The 17,655-nt window shown below is 41.8% G+C and overlaps 1 protein-coding gene across 1 annotated transcript in view; it reads left to right on the top strand.

Moving 5' to 3' along the window:
• BCAS1 (brain enriched myelin associated protein 1) overlaps positions 1-17,655 on the top strand; it is a 105,650-nt gene that overhangs the window by 47,982 nt on the left and 40,013 nt on the right. Inside the window, exons 5-7 of the mRNA XM_073793112.1 lie at positions 10,682-10,828; positions 11,879-11,923; positions 14,314-14,448. Coding sequence (XP_073649213.1) covers positions 10,682-10,828; positions 11,879-11,923; positions 14,314-14,448 — 327 coding nt within the window. The remainder of the gene's footprint in view (positions 1-10,681; positions 10,829-11,878; positions 11,924-14,313; positions 14,449-17,655) is intronic.

Below are 17,655 nucleotides of genomic sequence, written 5' to 3'. Positions count from 1 at the left end.
CCCCCTCCCTGTTGGTTCCTGAGAGTACAGCGTGTGAGTTGTCCTTCACTATAACACTTGCACTGTTATTTTCTTGTGGTAGAGTTGAGAGTAATTCCATCAGAGACCACTTTGCATCCTTCGTAGCACATAAGGCAATTTGAAGCAATTTAGGTGACCATCTGGCTAATAAACTATAAATCCAGCCCAAGAGTCAGTTTGTCGGCAGGTGTTGAACAGTAAATGGGAGGCATTGATACTTTAATTTATTCATTCAACAAACATCTGAGTGCTTGCTTTGGGCCAGGAATGATTTTAGGATGGATAGAATGATGTACCTCATGGGAGCTTTCATTCTAGTGGAAAGACCAGCAATAAACACGAAAATAAATACACAAAGAGTTCCAGTGTATTAAAAGGGTTACAAATGAAATAAACAGAGTTTTGAGAAAGCAGAGAAGAGAAGGGGCTGGTAATTAGGATTGGGTAGGGGGTAGGGTCAGGAAGGATTTGGTCTAATGTAAAACTTCAGGAAAAAGGATGTGACTTTTCTTTTTTCTGCATAAGGCGAAACCATTCTTAGAAAATCTGCAGCTTAATTTTGGCAGCATTCAAAACAGTTTTCTCACTCCTGGGAAGTGTTTGTTAAACAGATGACAAACTCGTTCTAGACTGTGGGTTATTTGCTTTTGTATTTTGAAGTGGTTTTTTTTGATGTTGGATATTTTTTTCTCTAATAAGTGTAAATTGTCATTATCAGTCTGGAGGTTGCACATGTTGGAACTGATCATAGAACAGAAGAATCTACCACAGATTCTTTTTTTGCCTGATGTGAAGTGGGAATCACTCTCCACCCACCCTTTGCCCACAGTAAATGTATTTTTCAATTTTATATCATACATAATGGACTCTATTTAAGAGTGTGCCAGGGCTTCCCTGGTGGCGCAGTTGTTAAGAATCCGCCTGCCAGTGCAGGGGACATGGGTTTGAGCCCTGGTCCGGGAGGATCCCACATGCCGTGGAGCAACTAGGCCTGTGCGCCACAACTACTGAGCCCGCGTGCCACAACTAGAAGCCACCGCAGTGAGAAGCCCTCACACTGCGCAGCAAGGAAGACCCAATGCAACCAAAAATAAATAAATTTAAAAAAAAAAGTGTGCCAACTTATGTGTTCTTAGGAATATCCTCAAAGTAATTACTGTTGCCAAAAACAGAAGCAAGGAAAGAACATTGTATTGCTTAATCCTCGACCCACATTTCACTTGCCATTGGAAATCAAGTTGACAAATTCACTTACCCCTCAAGCAGAGGAGTTACTGAGACAGAAAATGGAAAACCCTTATTTATAGGAAGAAAGTGTGAATTGCTTTCTCTGATAGATTTCTTTCCACTCTCCACCTATGACTACAATGAACAACTGGTTTATTTAATCTTTTAACTAAAACATCTCTGCATCCGTCAATATCATGGGCTAATGAGGCTCTACCATGTCAAGGTGCTATGTTACGCTTCTGCCACCAAGATAGAATATGAGTTTTTAACATCCTGAGGTTATGTCTACAGAGTATTAAAACAGGTGGTGATCTTATGATTTATAATAAAGAGCATCATACTGGATAATTGGTCCAACCTCGCTTGATTCAATTAGCATAAGCAGCTAAAATGAACAGTTGCCTCTCTCTCCTCCCAAAAAGAGGAGGGAAAAATAGGTAAGTGGAGCATTTTTAGATCTGTGTCATGCAGATTCCCCAATTAGAAAACATGCCAGAAGACAATATGAAAATCTGGATTTCACGTTTCAATATTTTTATGTTCTTTTTATTGCCCTCTGAAGTGTCTGATAATCTCTTAACTACCTGCATCACTAGGAAGTTTATTTCAACCGTGGCACTTTGGCAGTACACAATTTTAAAGCCTTAAGAAGGTTTGAAAAGGCAATTTGACATCTAGGAATTTATTGAGAAAATGGGCAACATTTTATCCACAAGCTTTTTTTTTTTAAGTCTGGCATTGTCTGTAAGAGAAAAGTTGGGAAGATCTAAAAGATCTAATTGCAGGGTTTTTGTACTGATTGTGGTACACCCTTACACTGGACATCATAACAAAGATGACATAGAAATAGAAGTATTGACATGTGAAGACGGTTATAACATAATGTTAAATAAGAAAAGCAGGTTCTGGACTTCCCTGGTGGTCCAGTGGTTAAGACTCTGTGCTTCCACTGCAGAGGGTGTGGGTTTCATCCCTGGTTGGGGAAGTTCCACATGCCACGTGGTGTGGCCAAAAAAAAAAAAAAAAAAAAAAGGAAAAAGCAGCTTTCAAAATAGTATATACAGAAAGGTCCCTTTTCGGTAAAAATCATATTTGCCTTGCCTGCCCACACATATTCATCCTTCCACCCAAAGAGGGGTGTGGAAAGAAAAATTGCGGATTGTTAGTAGTAGTTATTTTCTGTAATGGGATAATGGGTGCATGTTATATTTTTACTCTTTGCTCATCTAGATTTTCTCTTTTTTAGAAACAGAGCAAGTAAGCACTGAGTACTGCCTAAGTATAAGGAAAATACTACAATCTAGGTAATTTCCTGATTCCTCCACTAGATAGCGCTATGAAGCTTGCAGCATCCTGAACTGTATTAGAAACTGCAGTAGTAACAAGCGGTTTAACAGGTTATTTTCGCTCACGGTAATTCCGGAACTGTGCAGTCCAGAGCTTGTGTGGCAATTTCCTGCTCAGAAATAACACTGATTTTTAACACGTATAGCTCATGTGTATTTTGGAAAGAGGAATTTTGTCGTGGGTGGCAGTTTTCAAAGCCCTTTCGTAACTGGCACTTCTTAAGGTTGTGCTACTTGCGTTCTTTCCTAATTTTTGCTTAAAAGATGTGAGTGCATTTTTATCCGTTGATGTGCATTGGGAAGCTATAGTGGGAAAAAATAAAAATACAAAATTAGCTACAGGGGTAGACCTTCCTTCGGTGGTTTTGGGCTTTGTAGTAAAACAAAGTTTAAAACAAAAAAAGCCCAACTCTTTCGGAAATGTTGACGTTCCGTTAAATATTATTGGTAGACTTTGTTCTTAGAGTTCCTTCCTGCTTGTTTCAGTAATTTGCTTCCCCTTCTATGGAAATTGGAGGATAAATTTTTATTTTTAAGAATTAACCAAATCCCATTTTTCATCCCCAGTCTGACAATGGGTGTATGCAGGTGATGTGCTCCCAGAAGAAAAAAAGTAAAGACGTGATGTATGTCTAGAGAACATTGTTGCTGAGCAGATGATGCCCTTTGTGCCGCTGGGGCAACCAAGTGGGAGAGGAAACATAGCTCCTCCCTTTAATCCCAGACAGCCTGTGGATCGAATTTCCAACAGATGGAAAAGAGTAATGGGTTTCTGTACCAGTCAACATTTTTTTAGACAAATCTTCCTGTGTTAAACTGCCTGTTAGACACTGATTTCTCGGTACAAAGATTCAAAATGAAACCGTTATGCACAATCGGTGGGGACATCTAGATGAGGTAGACATTCATCACAAATAGTTCCAGACAAAGCTTTTTTTAGCCTTGATCGTCCTGCCTTCACTTGTATTTTCACTTGGACAATGCAGACCTTGCTTAGAGAAAGACGAAAGCCAATTGACAATTTACAGTGGAAGGAAGGTACCAGAAGTTCCATATGCGTTTTATTATAGGCAATCAAATTAGGATGAGGCAGCACAATTTTTCAACATGACAAATTGTGATCACTTAACTAGTGTTCCTATCTGTTTGCCCTTGGAAGCCAACAGAAAGGAAAAAAATACAGGCCTCTTCCATATGGATGAAAAGCAAGCTGATACCATGGACACCTGTTTGCTTAAAAAGAAGTTTCCAGATATTTCCTGGAGAACGCCTATGTTTCTATCTAAAATTTCTGTTTGCTGAGAATGATCTGCAGGCCTCATGAGAATAGCACAGACGTATTTGTAGTTAAGGACAAAGCTCCTACCAATAACCCAATATTTAAGGCATAGGCCACAAACTGGTGGCCTTGGGCTGGATCGTCTTCCAAACTGCGTTGAGTGTGGCCCTCTGGATGTTTTTTAAAATTTGGAATTAGTTGCCCACATTTTGTTTTAATTTTTAATAGATAATACATTCACATGGCTCAAAATAAGAAATTATGAAACGGTATACTTTTCTACCAATGCCACCCGCAATAGAGAATCACTGTTTGTATTTTTAAATGAGTCTTTCTTGAGCATATATTAAGCAAAAGATAAGTATAAATTCAAATTCCTTCTTTTTTAAGCAAATGGTAATATAATATACACTCTGTTCTATCCCATGCTTTTTTTTCCCAGTTAACACTACTTTCTATATCTGTACAGCTTCCTCATTTGTAACACTTGCATAGTTTTCCAATGAATGGATGTACCATGATTTATTTAGCCAGGACCTTATTAATGACATTTGGCAGGTTTCCAGACATTTGCCATGACCTCATTGTAGTGAATAAGCTCGTGTATTTGTTATTTCACACTTATGTGAATTGAGGTTTAAAACCAACCCTTAGGAGTGGAATCGCTTGGTAAAAGAATATATTCTTTTTCTTTTCTTTTTTTTTTTTTTTTTTGCAGTACGCGGGCCTCTCACTGTTGTGGCCTCTCCCGTTGCGGAGCACAGGCCCCGGACGCGCAGGCTCAACGGCCATGGCTCACGGGCCCAGCCGCTCCGCGGCATGTGGGATCTTCCCGGGCCGGGGCACGAACCCGCGTCCCCTTCATCGGCAGGCGGACTCTCAACCACTGCGCCACCAGGGAAGCCCCTCTTTTTTAAATTTTAGTTGATAATGCCAAAATTTCAGCCCTGCCTCAGGACTGAAATAGTATATACTTCAATCAGTAAAATATGAGGGCCATTGAAAAACATTTGGTCATTTCCAGTTTTCAGCCGTTACAATAAAGTTTTTATAAACGTTAATGTATGGGGTTTTGTGTGAATGTCAGTCTTCATTTCTCTGGGGGAAAAAAAGCCAGGAGTGTAATTGCTAGGTTATGTTGGAGTTGCATATTCAGTTTTTTTAAGAAACTGCTAAACTTTTCCCGATTGGCTGTACCGTTCTGCATTCCCGTCAGCAGAGTATGAGTGATCTAGTTGTTCTGCATCCTTGCCAGAATTTGAAACTGTCACTATTTTGCACTTTACCCGTTCTGATAGGTGTGTGGTGACATCTTATTGTAGTTTTACTTTGCATTTCCCTAATGGCTAATGAAATTGAACATCTTTCGTTTGCTTATTTGCCATCTATATCTTTTTTTTTTTTTTTTTTTTTTTGCGGTACGCGGGCCTCTCACTGCTGTGGCCTCTCCTGTTGCGGAGCACAGGCTCCGGATGCGCAGGCTCAGCGGCCATGGCTCACAGGCCCAGCCGCTCCGCGGCATGTGGGATCTTCCCGGACCGGGGCAAGAACCCGTGTCCCCTTCATCGGCAGGCGGACTCTCAACTGCACCACCAGGGGAGCCCGCCATCTATATCTTTTGTCCAGTGAAATGTCTCTTCATGTCTTTGCCGTTCTCTAATTGGATTGCTTGAATTTTTTGTTTGTTTTACTGTTGAGCTTCGAGAATTCTTTATTTATTCTAGATTCTAGTCCTTTGTCAGATAAGTGGTTTGCAAATACTTTCTCCTCCTTTCTAGCTTTTTTTCCATTAAAAAAAATGTATTTATTTATTTGGTTGCACTGGTTCTTAGTTGTGGCACGCGGGCTCCTTAATTGTGGTATGCAAACTCTTGGTTGCAGCATGTGGGATCTAGTTCCCTGACCAGGGATTGAACCCGGGCCCCCTGGACTGGGAGTGCGGAGTCTTAACCACTACGCCACCAGGGAAGTCCCATTTTTTCCATTTTTTTAAATAGGATCTTTCACAAAGCAAAATCTTTTAATTTGGATGAAGACCAGTTCATCATTTTTTCCTTTTATGGATGATGCTTTTGATGTCAAGTCTAAGAACTCTTTGCCATAGATCCCAGAAATTTTCTCTTATTTTCTTCTAAAAGGTTTTTTTTTGTTTTGTTTTTTGTTTGTTTGTTTGTTTTTTGACCTTGCTGCACAGCATGTGAGATCTTAGTTCCCTGACCAGGGATTGAACCCTTGCGCCCTGCAGTGGAAGCACAGGGTCCTAACCACTGGACTACCAGGGAATTCCCCTGAAAGTTTTATACTTTACATTTTGTATTTAAGTCCTTGGTCCATTTTGATCTTTCCTCTATTGAATTGCTTTTGCACCTTTGTCAAAAATCAGTTGGGCACATTTTGTGTGGGTCTATTTCTGGGTTCTCTCTTCTGGCCCAGTCAACTATGTGTCTATGCTTCTACCCACCAGTACCACACAGCCTTGCTTACTATAGCTAAATAACAAGGCTTGAAATCAGGAAGCCTGCTTCTTCCCACTTAATTCTTTTTTTTCAAAATTGCTTTAGATATTCTAATTCCTTTGACTTACAAATTTTAGAATAATCTCATCTCTCTCTACAAAACATCTTGCTGGGATTTTGATAGGAATTGCATTAAACCTGTATATCACCTTGGGAGGATTGACACCTTTATTGTGTTGAGTCTTCCAGTTCATGAACACTGTATGTCTCTCTGTTTATATGTCCTTTAATTCCTTTCATCAGTATTGTATAGTTTTCTGCATATAAGTCCTGTACATATTTTGTATTTCATTTTTGGTACCAGTATAAATGGTATTATTTTCTAACTTTATTGACATGTAACTGAAATATAATTTTTGTGTAAGTTTAAAGTGTACAACTTGATGATTTGATACACGTATATACTGCAAAATGATTACCACAGTAGGGTTAGTTAACAACTCCATCACCTCATATGATTTCCATCTCTTTCTTGTGATGAGGACATTTAAGATCTACTCTCTTAGAAACTTTCAAGTATATAATACAGTATTGTAAATTATAGTCACCATGCTGTATATTAGATTCCCCAGAACTTATTCATCTAATAACTGGAAGTTGGTACCCTTTGACCGACACCTCCCCATTTCTCCCACCCCCCCAGCCACTGGCAATCGCTTTTCCATTCTCTATTTCTATGAGTTCAGCTTTTTAAAATTTCACATATAAGTGATATCATACAGTGTTTGTCTTTCTCTGACATTTATCTCAGCATAATGCCCTCAAGGTCCATTCATGTTGTCACAAATGGCAGGATTATCTTCTTTTTTCACGGCTGAATAATATATATTATATACAGTCTTCTTTATCCATTTATCTGTAGACAGACACACTTGTTGTTTCCATATCTTGGCTATTGTGAATAATGCTGCAATGAACATGGGAGTAGAGACATCTCTTCAAGATTCTGCTTTCATTTTCTTTCCCACAAATGGGATTGTGGGATCATACAGTAGGCCTATTTTTAATTTTTTGAGGAACCCCACACTGTTTTCCATAGTGGCTGCAGCAGTTTAGGGTCCCACAAACAAAGCACGAGGGTCCCTTTTCCCCACATCCTCGCCAACATTGTGTGATGATAGCCATTTTGACAGGTGTGAGGTGATATTACATTGTGGTTTTTATTTGCATTTCTACGGTGTTTGGCTGGTGGAGAACAGTTATTGTCTAAAAGCTTTCTGTCATATGCTAGACTGGCCCTTTCCTAGCCCTTTGGTTCGAGCAGGCGTTTCGGGAGGGTTTGCCCATCGGTGTTTCCTGGTCATTGGCTTCTCCAACTCCAAGTCCAGGATATCTGCGGCAAAAGGAAAACCCAGGGAACTCACCACCATCTTGTTGTTGAGGTACCTAGCTGGCCTGCCTTCTCCTCTCCACCACTCGGAGTCCTTTTGTGTTTGTTTTCTACATAATGTCCAGGATTTTCCACTGTGTTTACTGGGAGGAATGAAGGAAAGTCTATATCCTCCTTCTTCCTGGAAGCAGAGTCTTACGTTCTTTTTTTTTTTATTTATTTTTTATTTTTTATTTATTTATTTATTTTGCGGTACGCGGGCCTCTCACTGTTGTGGCCTCTCCCGTTGCGGAGCACAGGCTCCAGACGCGCAGGCTCAACGGCCATGGCTCACGGGCCCAGCCGCTCCGCAGCATGTGGGATCTTCCTGGACCGGGGCACGAACCCGTGTCCCCTGCATCGGCAGGCAGACTCTCAACCACTGCGCCACCAGGGAAGCCCCTCGACTGCTTCTTCTGCTACGGGGCTCTTTGCCCCATACTCCACCCCCAGCCCAGAAACCTTCCACCTAGAAAGCGCCTACTCTATAAGCTGCTGCCCAGCAGATTGAGAGGAAGCTCAGTGTGACTGACGGTGGTCTTCTCTAACCACCTTGCGTTTATCTGTATCTCAGTTGACCTGAACAATCTACCCCGAAACCCTCCCCACCCCCATCCCCACCTCATCCTTTTCTACATGTTTTTCACGCCCTTTCCTCTGTCTGAAATTCCTCAGCACGCCATCCTTCCCCCACCTCCGCACGTCGACCTGTAGCTCAGGCTCCAGGGCCGAGGGCAGATGCCGCCTCATCTTCACACCTTTCTTGTCCCTGTACTTCAGCTGTTCTCAACCTTGTGCACATTGGAATCACCCAGGGGCTCTAAAAATATTGACGCCTGAACCCCACCTCCAGACATTCTGATCGAATTGGTTCGGGTGGCATCTGGGCATTAATACTGGTTGAAAACGCTGTGCAGGGCTAAGTGGGCTAGCGGAATTCTTTTATCTCTTTATCCGAGTACTTATCCCCCTCTGCTGGCCTTTATCCACTGTGAGACTGTAAGCATCTCGAGAGAGGACTGTGTCTGATTCATTTTTGTTAATCTCACCGGGCTCAGAACAAGGCTCAGTAACGTAAACTATGACAGTAACAATAATGATAATGATAATAATAGCTAGCATTCACTGCATGTTTACTATGTGCTACACACCATGCTAAATCCTGTGGATGGATTATCCCATTTACGCCCCGACCACTCTGAGAGGCAGGTGCTACTGATCCCCCTTTTACAAATGAGCAAACCCAGGCACAGATGTCAGGGAACAGGCCCAGGATCGCACTGGTGTGAAGGATGGAACAGAGAGTGGAGTCTGGGCGGGCTGGCCTCAGAGCCCGTGCTAATATCATTTTGCCTCGATACAGTTTGTACATGGTCAGAATTCCCCCAGCAAGCTATTGAGTGAAGGTGAGTAAATGAGTGATTGGAAATAAATAACTATTTCCTAGGCAATAGCTCCGTCAGGCCAAGTGGGGCACCTCTCCATTAGATTTAGTCCTGGTACCACTTTCATAATGGCTCATGTTCCAAACACCTGCTTGATGATTTGTGTAGTATTTTTTAAATTAATTAATTCATTTATTTATTTTTGGCTACATTGGGTCTTCGTTGCTGTGTGTGGGCTTTCTCTAGTTGCGGCAAGCAGGGGCTGCTCTTCGTCGTGGTGCATGGGCTTCTCATTGCAGTGGCTTCTCTTGCTGTGGAGCACGGGCTCTAGGCGTGTGGGCTTCAGTAGTTGTGGCACACAGGCTCAGTAGTTGTGGCTCGTGGGCTTTAGAGCGCAGGCTCAGTACTTGTGGCGCATGGGTTTAGTTGCTCTGCAGCATGTGGGATCTTCCCGGACTAGGGCTCAAACCCATGTCCCCTTCATTGGAAGGTGGATTCTTAACCACTGCGCCACCAGGGAAGTCCTGACTTATGTAATTTTTCTTCTTTTTTTTTTTTTTTTTGTGGTACGTGAGCCTCTCACTGCTGTGGCCTCTCCCGTTGCAGAGCACAGGCTCTGGACGCACAGGCTTAGAGGCCATGGCTCACGGGCCCAGCCGCTCCGCGGCATGTGGGATCTTCCCGGACCGGGGCATGAACCCATGTCCCCTGCATCGGCAAGCGGACTCTCAACCACTGCGCCACCAGGGAAGCCCAATAACCCCGTTTTTAATGCAGGTTCTTCTGGCCCAGTCCTTGGCATTAGGGTAACCCACGTGCCAAATGAGTGTGCCGGAGAAGGTGGTCTAGAAACTCAGAGAAGGGAGTAGATTCCATGGGTGCTGTGGCCCAGAAAGACTTCAGTGGAGAAAGTAAACTTGAGCCCGAGGCTGAAGAATGAATGGGTTTGAGGTAACCTGGCTTGGGCCAAGGTCATGGGAGTGAACGTGAAAAAAAGGAGGATATTCAGCCTGCATCCCACCCTCCTGGGTGAGTTAGAGAGGAAAATCCGTCCCAATAGCACATCCTTCACACAGTTAACTCCCAGATCCTGAAAGCGGAATTATTATTTTAAAACATCAGTACTTTTTTTTCAGTTGATACAATTCAGCACTGCGGGGATTGTGGGAAATCAGATAGAGGCATCTTCCATGATTAAACTGGAAGACCACAAAATATTGGCATCATACATAACCTCTGTGCAGAATTGGGAGAAAAGGGTTTTTGTTTGGGATGCAACGTGCACTGCTGCGTTTGTTAGCCTCTGGCTCCAAACAATGTCCCTCCAACTAACTGCAAATGCTGATTATGTTAGAAAGAGGGGGCAGGGAAGGAAGAGTGACTCTCATAAGCTCCTGATTGTTCTACACCCCCGTGGGCAGAAGAAGTATGGCTGGAATTAGGGGGTAAGGGAGACAGGGGCGCGAAGCAAAAATATTACTTTGAGAGTCCACATTCAACAAGTTGCAACCATGAAAACTCTGTCTTGTTCCTAGGACATAGCTGACGGCACGGGAAAAGAAGGACAGGAAATCCCAACTGTGAGTTGCTCTGTCCCCGGGGTCCCTGAAGAACTGGAGATTGCAAAGGAGGACCCCCAGACAGAGAATAATAATTCCATCATGAGCTTCCTTAAAACTCTGGTAAGCAGTTTCATCTCCTTTTCTATTCTATTCCTCAATTTTATTGCTCAAAAGTTTTGTTAGATCTAAGAATGATGCATACTTGAATGTTACTGCTCTAAACGGCTTGATGCAGCTGGGACATTGGAGAACAGGGACAAGATGTGCTTCGTAAGGGAATTGGCTTTCAGTGAAGGAGTCTTTAGTTGCTGCGAACTGTGAGATTAACTATGCGACATGAGCTATGTGGTAGTAGAACGCTACTGCAATTGGATATCTTATGGTCATTGATCATAAAAATAATTGGAAAATACTTCCTTGAGTTGCTGACCTATCAAAGCATTTTTGCCACTCAAATGGCAAATAAAACTGTAGAAATCACTATCTTGTTACATCTAAAGCTCCCATTTGACTGGGTGGAGGCAGGGACTCACATCTTGCATTGCTTGCTCCTGTCTGACTCTTCAGACCCCGCAGCTTGGCACCTGCCAGACACTCAAAAAAGGGCTGAATGCGTGAATGCATAATTAAACAGACATCTCCAAGTGTTTGGGCTATTCCCAAAGGCCAAGACCAACTTCAAAAGATAAAACAGAAAAAGTCAACCGAATGTGCCACAAACACCAAAGGCTTGTACATTTGTTTGGATTTAGTGGTGGACTTGTTGGAAAGTGTGTAGCCATTCCAGGAGACAGTTTTGAATGTGGTCAAGCTCTTAGTGAATGTATAAGATCTGATGCATTTCATTATAAAATATTAATTTTGTTAACTTATGTATACTTAGGTATTACCCAGAAGTCCATGGGTTTCTACTAAATTAAAAGGACTTCTCATTACATTCCTTACTTGTAGAGTGAAGTGGACCACCCTAAATAAAAATATGAAATAGGGAATTCCCTGGTGGTGCAGTGGTTAGGACTTGGCACTTTCCCTGCCGGGGCCCAGGTTCAGTCCCTGGTCGGGGAACTAAAATAAAAAGAAAGAAAGAAAAAGAAACACCCTACAGAGCTATGGTTTTTTTTTTTTTTAGAGCTATGGTTTTTAACATTTGGTTTTTCTCAAACTTTTAAGGTTTCGCCTAACAAAGCTGAAACAAAAAAAGATCTGGAAGACACGGTAGGTCATTTGAAGTGTGTTTGGGTTTGGATTTACGTATGCGTCTTTGTTTTTGGAATTTTGTGTGCGTGGGATATACCTACACACATATATACATATTTAGCAATTTAATAGTGCTGTTAGCTTGTCTTTAAAATGTTCCACTTATGTTAATGGTATTTTAATGAAAATTTTGGTGGGAAGCTTGAAATATGTGCCAATTCTGGCTAAATAATGTCATAAAAACCAATTTCTTATACAGAATAAGAACAGAATACTCATTATTATATATCATCTTAGTCTTTTTAGCTGTGTGTAGAGAGACCCAGGGAATATGGTAAAAGTTAGCCACTGGAAATGCGAAAGTCATGAGACTCAATTTAAAGCAGATGTGAGCTGCTAGATTTTGGTTTTTAAAAAATATGTCTTGCTTTGTTTTTCATGTAATTTGAAAAAAATTAGTCTCCACTGCAATGGCAGTTGCTTGGTGCATGAAATAGTCACCAGTCGACACTTGCCAAATGAAGGAACAAGTAGAGGGGTTAGGATGCCCTAGAGAGTGTGTGCTTTTTCGCCGTCATCCTAGAAATTCAGCCAGTTCCCCTCAAAGTACATTTTGTTTGGAATGACTGCTTTCTAGAGATGTTTTCCCTTTGCACTTGAGAGAACCGATTTCCTTTCGTAGAACACGTGGTTTAAATTTCACGGGAATCATGAGGGAAATTTAACTTGGTGACAGATAAATGTCTTGTGTCCTCCTTTTGATAACTGAAAGTGCTTTGAAAGGCACTGGGACCAAATAAATGGCTTGGCCAACCCAGTATATCTGCTCCCCGTATTTGAAGGGGCTAAGTTGTGAAAAGGATCCTAGAATTTGTCTCAGAAGACCTGTGTTCGAGCCGCAGTCCTGCTACTTGATAGCTGTGTGATCCTAACCTGTCTGAACCCAAATTTCCACATCTGTAAAACTGGGGCAATAAAAATTCTGCCTCCCCAACCCCAGGACTGAATGAAGGTGTGACAGTGCCTGGTAAACCCTGGAGCTCTGTTCAAATGTAGGTGATCCCTATTTCCATAATCACAGCAGGACAGACTGAACATCAGGATTACATCTGTATTGTACTGATTGGTTCCTCTAGAATTTTCTTCTTCCATTGAAAAAAAGATATATCTGAGGTATCTACGTGCATTTTCCCATAAGGTTATTTATTTGCTACAAGGCAGCTAGGGTCAAGTTCAATGAATGGTTGGGTCCAAATGTTTCTCTTTGGGTTCTGTGTCCTGCATTGTTGGAAATCACAGAGTCAGCACAATAGGCTATAAACAGTGGGGTATGTGGGTGTGTTGTGTGGCTCCCCGAGTGACCTGATGCCCTCACTCCCTTTAGCTGCTCACGGCATCAAGGCTCTTCCCCCACCCAGAATGTCCCAGCTGAAAGTACCTAGTGGTAAAATCTCATGGCCCTGCCCAGAGAGCTATGCGCTCAGTGCTGATGGAACTGGACCTCAAAAGCAGGTTTTGTGAATGTAGGTTGTCCGTGATGCCCACAAACAGACCTCTTTCTACCAACCTGGTTCTCATACTTGCCTTCTTGACATCTTTTCTACTGAAGTTCTTGGATTCATGCTTTTGAAATGTCAACACTTTTGTCCATCTTCTCATTTGGCCCTGGGCAATTTTTAGCACACTCCACTGCTGCACACACAAAATCCCCTGCCATTTGTGACTTGAGTCAACAATTCTGAATGGTTGTAGCTGGGCTATTTTAGTTCCAATTTCCCCTCACTTTGGCTCAGTGGACTGACTCACTCTAGAAACATCTTTTGCCCAGGAGATCTGCCCATCTAGAAGTCAGTTGAGATTTTTGTGGGTGATACTGCTTCCCTGAAGTTTCTAATACCGCAAAAGAGGAGATCAGTTTGAGAATGAAAGCCATTTAGTGGCAGTACTTGACTCCAGGATGCAAAAATAAATTGCTTGTCTTCAGGTATTTTTTTCTTCTGTTTCACGTGACAATAGCATTTAGATTTTTAAAAATCATCGGGTAGGGACTGCATTATCGTTTTTATTTTTTAATTTTTTTCACCTGGATATTACATGTCCTGTAGACAAAGCTTAAATATCTTGTCATTGTCTTTAGCAAATGGAGCTGCATTAATCTGGGTCATTTAAATAGGTTGCTGTGTTGAAAATCAACATGTACCTGAAATAGACTGTGAATTTGCACTTTAACAAATCGTCTTTGAGAGTTTGAAAAAGATAAGCATTCACATGATGTCTTGTGATTGGGAGATGGGGGTGATATACCGGCAGCTAATTGAAAAAGTAATTACTGCGCTTAAAAACAACAGAAAAAAAATGCATTCTGTTTAAAAACAAAGTTCTAAGCTGTGACTGCTGTTGCCCAAAAGGCATCTAAAGCAGAAAGTGTCTGTGATGGACAAGCTGGGCAGAAGACATCCGAGATCCAGGCTAAAGGCACCAAGAAAAAGCATCTGCATAGCCCCAGGCTAGGACTCGCCTTTAGAAAATTCTTTAGGCATAAGGTCTGTATCTTGTTAAAATAGGAGGAAAAATAAGAACCCTGGTCTTCACCACATGACACATGTGCCCATCCTGTATCCAGCCTGCTCCACTTCAGTGAAGACAGAGCCTTGGGTGGTAGAAATCATTAGAGGGGAATTAAGTACTATGTGAATCAAATTTCAGAGATTTTAAGTCCCCATAATTGTAAACATCTCAGACTACTTTCCTAGTGTGGACCAGGGTTCTGAGATTATTCTTCTAACCTAGTGTTTCCCAAATGTTGAATGTTTGCATACCACCTTCATCGTTTTTGGCAGATATACCACTATTTACTTGATATTTTTATATTGAAATTGACTCACTTCCTATTTAAAGATATCTGTAAAAGAAACTTTGTATTACATCACACTTGGAAAAGCAGATCATTTTTCATAAGAGGAATGTACCATTATATGGGCAATAAAAAAAGAGATTACATTCTAGCTGTCTCGCTTGTGTTAAGCTCTGAGTCTATTGCCATTTCTAGCTTTATGAAAAGGCAATTAGCCAGCAGTAGGGAAATGTTAAAGATTTCTCTACCGGCACCAGACTGAGATTTTCCCCCAATGGTCTTAGAAAGATGAGAATTGAAAAAGGAAAAGTATTTTCACGATTTTAATATTATTTAATATCATAGCACAATCTGAGGCCATCTCTGATCCCACCAATGGTATGCTTGCTATACTTTGGGAAATGCTCTTCTAACCTCAAGATAACAATTCTATCTTCCTGTGGTCCGTTCCATCTCTTCCCTGTATTAACTAAACTTATACTGAGCCCAAATGGAAGCCCAGGCAGAACAAAACAATGAATGAAGGCAGAGCAAGTTCTGTCTCCACGTTCTTGGAAAGTAAAGACAACAGAGAAGTGAGTTTCGGAGATTTCACTCTTCTAATGTCTACGAAAATGCCAGTATTTGTCTGAAACCATCAATTAAAAGGATCCCTGACTTGGGCCAGCATGCTTGTAAATTTGTTTAAAATATCCACCATTCTCCACTAAGTTGAATGAACTTATTTGAAAAACTTCCCCAGCTGGATGTAATAGTCCCAGGATTGTGTATGCAGATAAAAGCTCCGTAGAAAGCTCTCCCGGCGGAATCTATATTTGCATAAACAAACTATGTTATGAAGCCACCCTTCGATTTCCATACAGGGTTATTTTGTCCTGTAGCGAGACAAGGGGGTGGATGAGAGACACTGCAATGGGGGAGGGAACCTTAAAAAGTGGTACCACTGTATGTGGGCGACAGTTTGGTAACTGCTAGTGAAATCTGTCAGGGATCTGGTACAAAGGAATCTAGCTGAATTCCCACCGGTGCTTCGGTGAGTAGGGGCCCTTGAAAGTTTAAGACGCTATGACTCCCCCTCCCCCGACCCCCACAGATCTGCATTTCATCACGACATTCATTTCGTGCCTCCAGAATCTCTCCCCTCCCACAAGTGGACCACCCAAGTTCAGTATTCCTGGGGCTTCCCCGAATTGTTGGCTTCACATCCTGCCAACTGAGTTGACGTTTGGGGTAGGAGAGGATTCTAAAACCACTGGGACGATGGAGAAGAAACGACCCTTTCTGGGATACTGTAACACAGACTAAGGTTTTGCCTTGAGTTACATTCGGTCTATTTTTTTACGTTAAAGTAAAGTAAGGGGACAATTCCCAGATGTTCTTAATTCTCATTTATACAGCAGTGTGGTAGATCTCATTGGCTTTTACCTTCATGCCTAGGACAGTGTTTTTCTTTTCCTCAGTTGGTTGTTCTGTCATCCCAAAAGATAGGAAAACAGGGCCATTAAAATTGACCAGGCAGAGTCCATCAGTGAACCCCGTTGCATGATTATGGGACGTGTGATACTCATCCTCCTTGATTTCAGTGTGACCTAAGACAGAAAAAAGACATCCAAGCAAATTCAAGGGTAAAACGTTATCTTCTAGTTTTGCTCTTTAAAAAAAAATACAGTGGTTACCAATTCTGGTTAACTCCTCCTTTCATTTCTTTGTATGTCAATTTTCCTTCCTATAAAAAGAATCTGCTTAGTTTCAAAGAGGAAAGGCTGACATTAATCAATGAAATAAGTTTATTATTATAAATAATAAGGGGGTCAGCGTTTCTTTGCTGAATCTGAATTTTTTTTCCTTGACTTAATCACATGCGGTTCCTCAGAATAAAACCTTTTCACACGACCTGCAAACGTTGGACATGACCCATGTACACAGAGCAGGACATTGTTTTAGAATGTCTTTGCCACGCCCGGAAATGTTCCCCTCCCCACTCGGGTTTGCTCAATGCCCACCCTCTCCGCAAGGCAGCTAAAACATTAGCAGCTGCCTCCCAGGGTTCATAAGCTTATGCCACACATTCATTGCTTTCTGGCTCTTGGTACAATGTTTCCATCTTACTAACACGTCCCCTCTGCCACCCTCAAATGTGAAAATGATGAAAACTTCTTGTGGAAGAAGGTAAGGTCATCTGATATGCAATCTCCAAATCTAATACATTAGAATTTCATGGGTAGGGTTGCCAGGTAAATAACAAGTACCCAGTTAAATTCAAATTTCAGATACACAGCAAATAATCTTTGAGTATAAATCTAAGTATGTCCCAGGCAATATTTGGGACATCCTTAGGCAAAAAACTTATTCTTTGTTGATCTGAAATTCAGATTTAACAGGACATCCTATAGTCTCACTGTTATTTGCTAAATCTGGCAGCCCTACTCAGGGGATTGTCTCCAAAAAACATGGATAGAATTTTCGTAGTCTCCTCCGTAATGGAGACAAAGAGCATGAATTCAGTTGATGCTGGCAGAACACCATGTGGGGCACTTCTCTGGGAAGCGAGGAGATGAGTAGGCAGGGAAAGGATGACTAATGGGTGTGTGTGACTCCACAGCCCTGTAAGGAGGGGGTGGGTGGACGGAAACATGACATGGCAGGGTGCTGTGTGGGTAGCTCTCTGTGGTCCCTCTCGTCGTAAAATTAATTTGTTATTTATTTAATGCCTGTTTTGAGCCAGACACTGGGTCTGATGGGTGGTAGGAGTGTAATGGTGACTAAGACATAACAGCTCTTGCCTTCACAGAACTCATACTCTGGCCAGAGAAATGCATACTCAACAGTTACACAGATATATTCGTTATATTTTATTACTATACATATGATAGAGTCATGTCCTTGTCATGTTTTT

This window comes from Tursiops truncatus, chromosome 15 (genome assembly GCF_011762595.2).
Source record: "Tursiops truncatus isolate mTurTru1 chromosome 15, mTurTru1.mat.Y, whole genome shotgun sequence".
Taxonomy (NCBI): Eukaryota; Metazoa; Chordata; class Mammalia; order Artiodactyla; family Delphinidae; genus Tursiops; species Tursiops truncatus.
The sequence above is the reverse complement of the archived record's forward strand: the minus strand, read 5'-3'. Positions and strand labels throughout refer to the sequence as shown.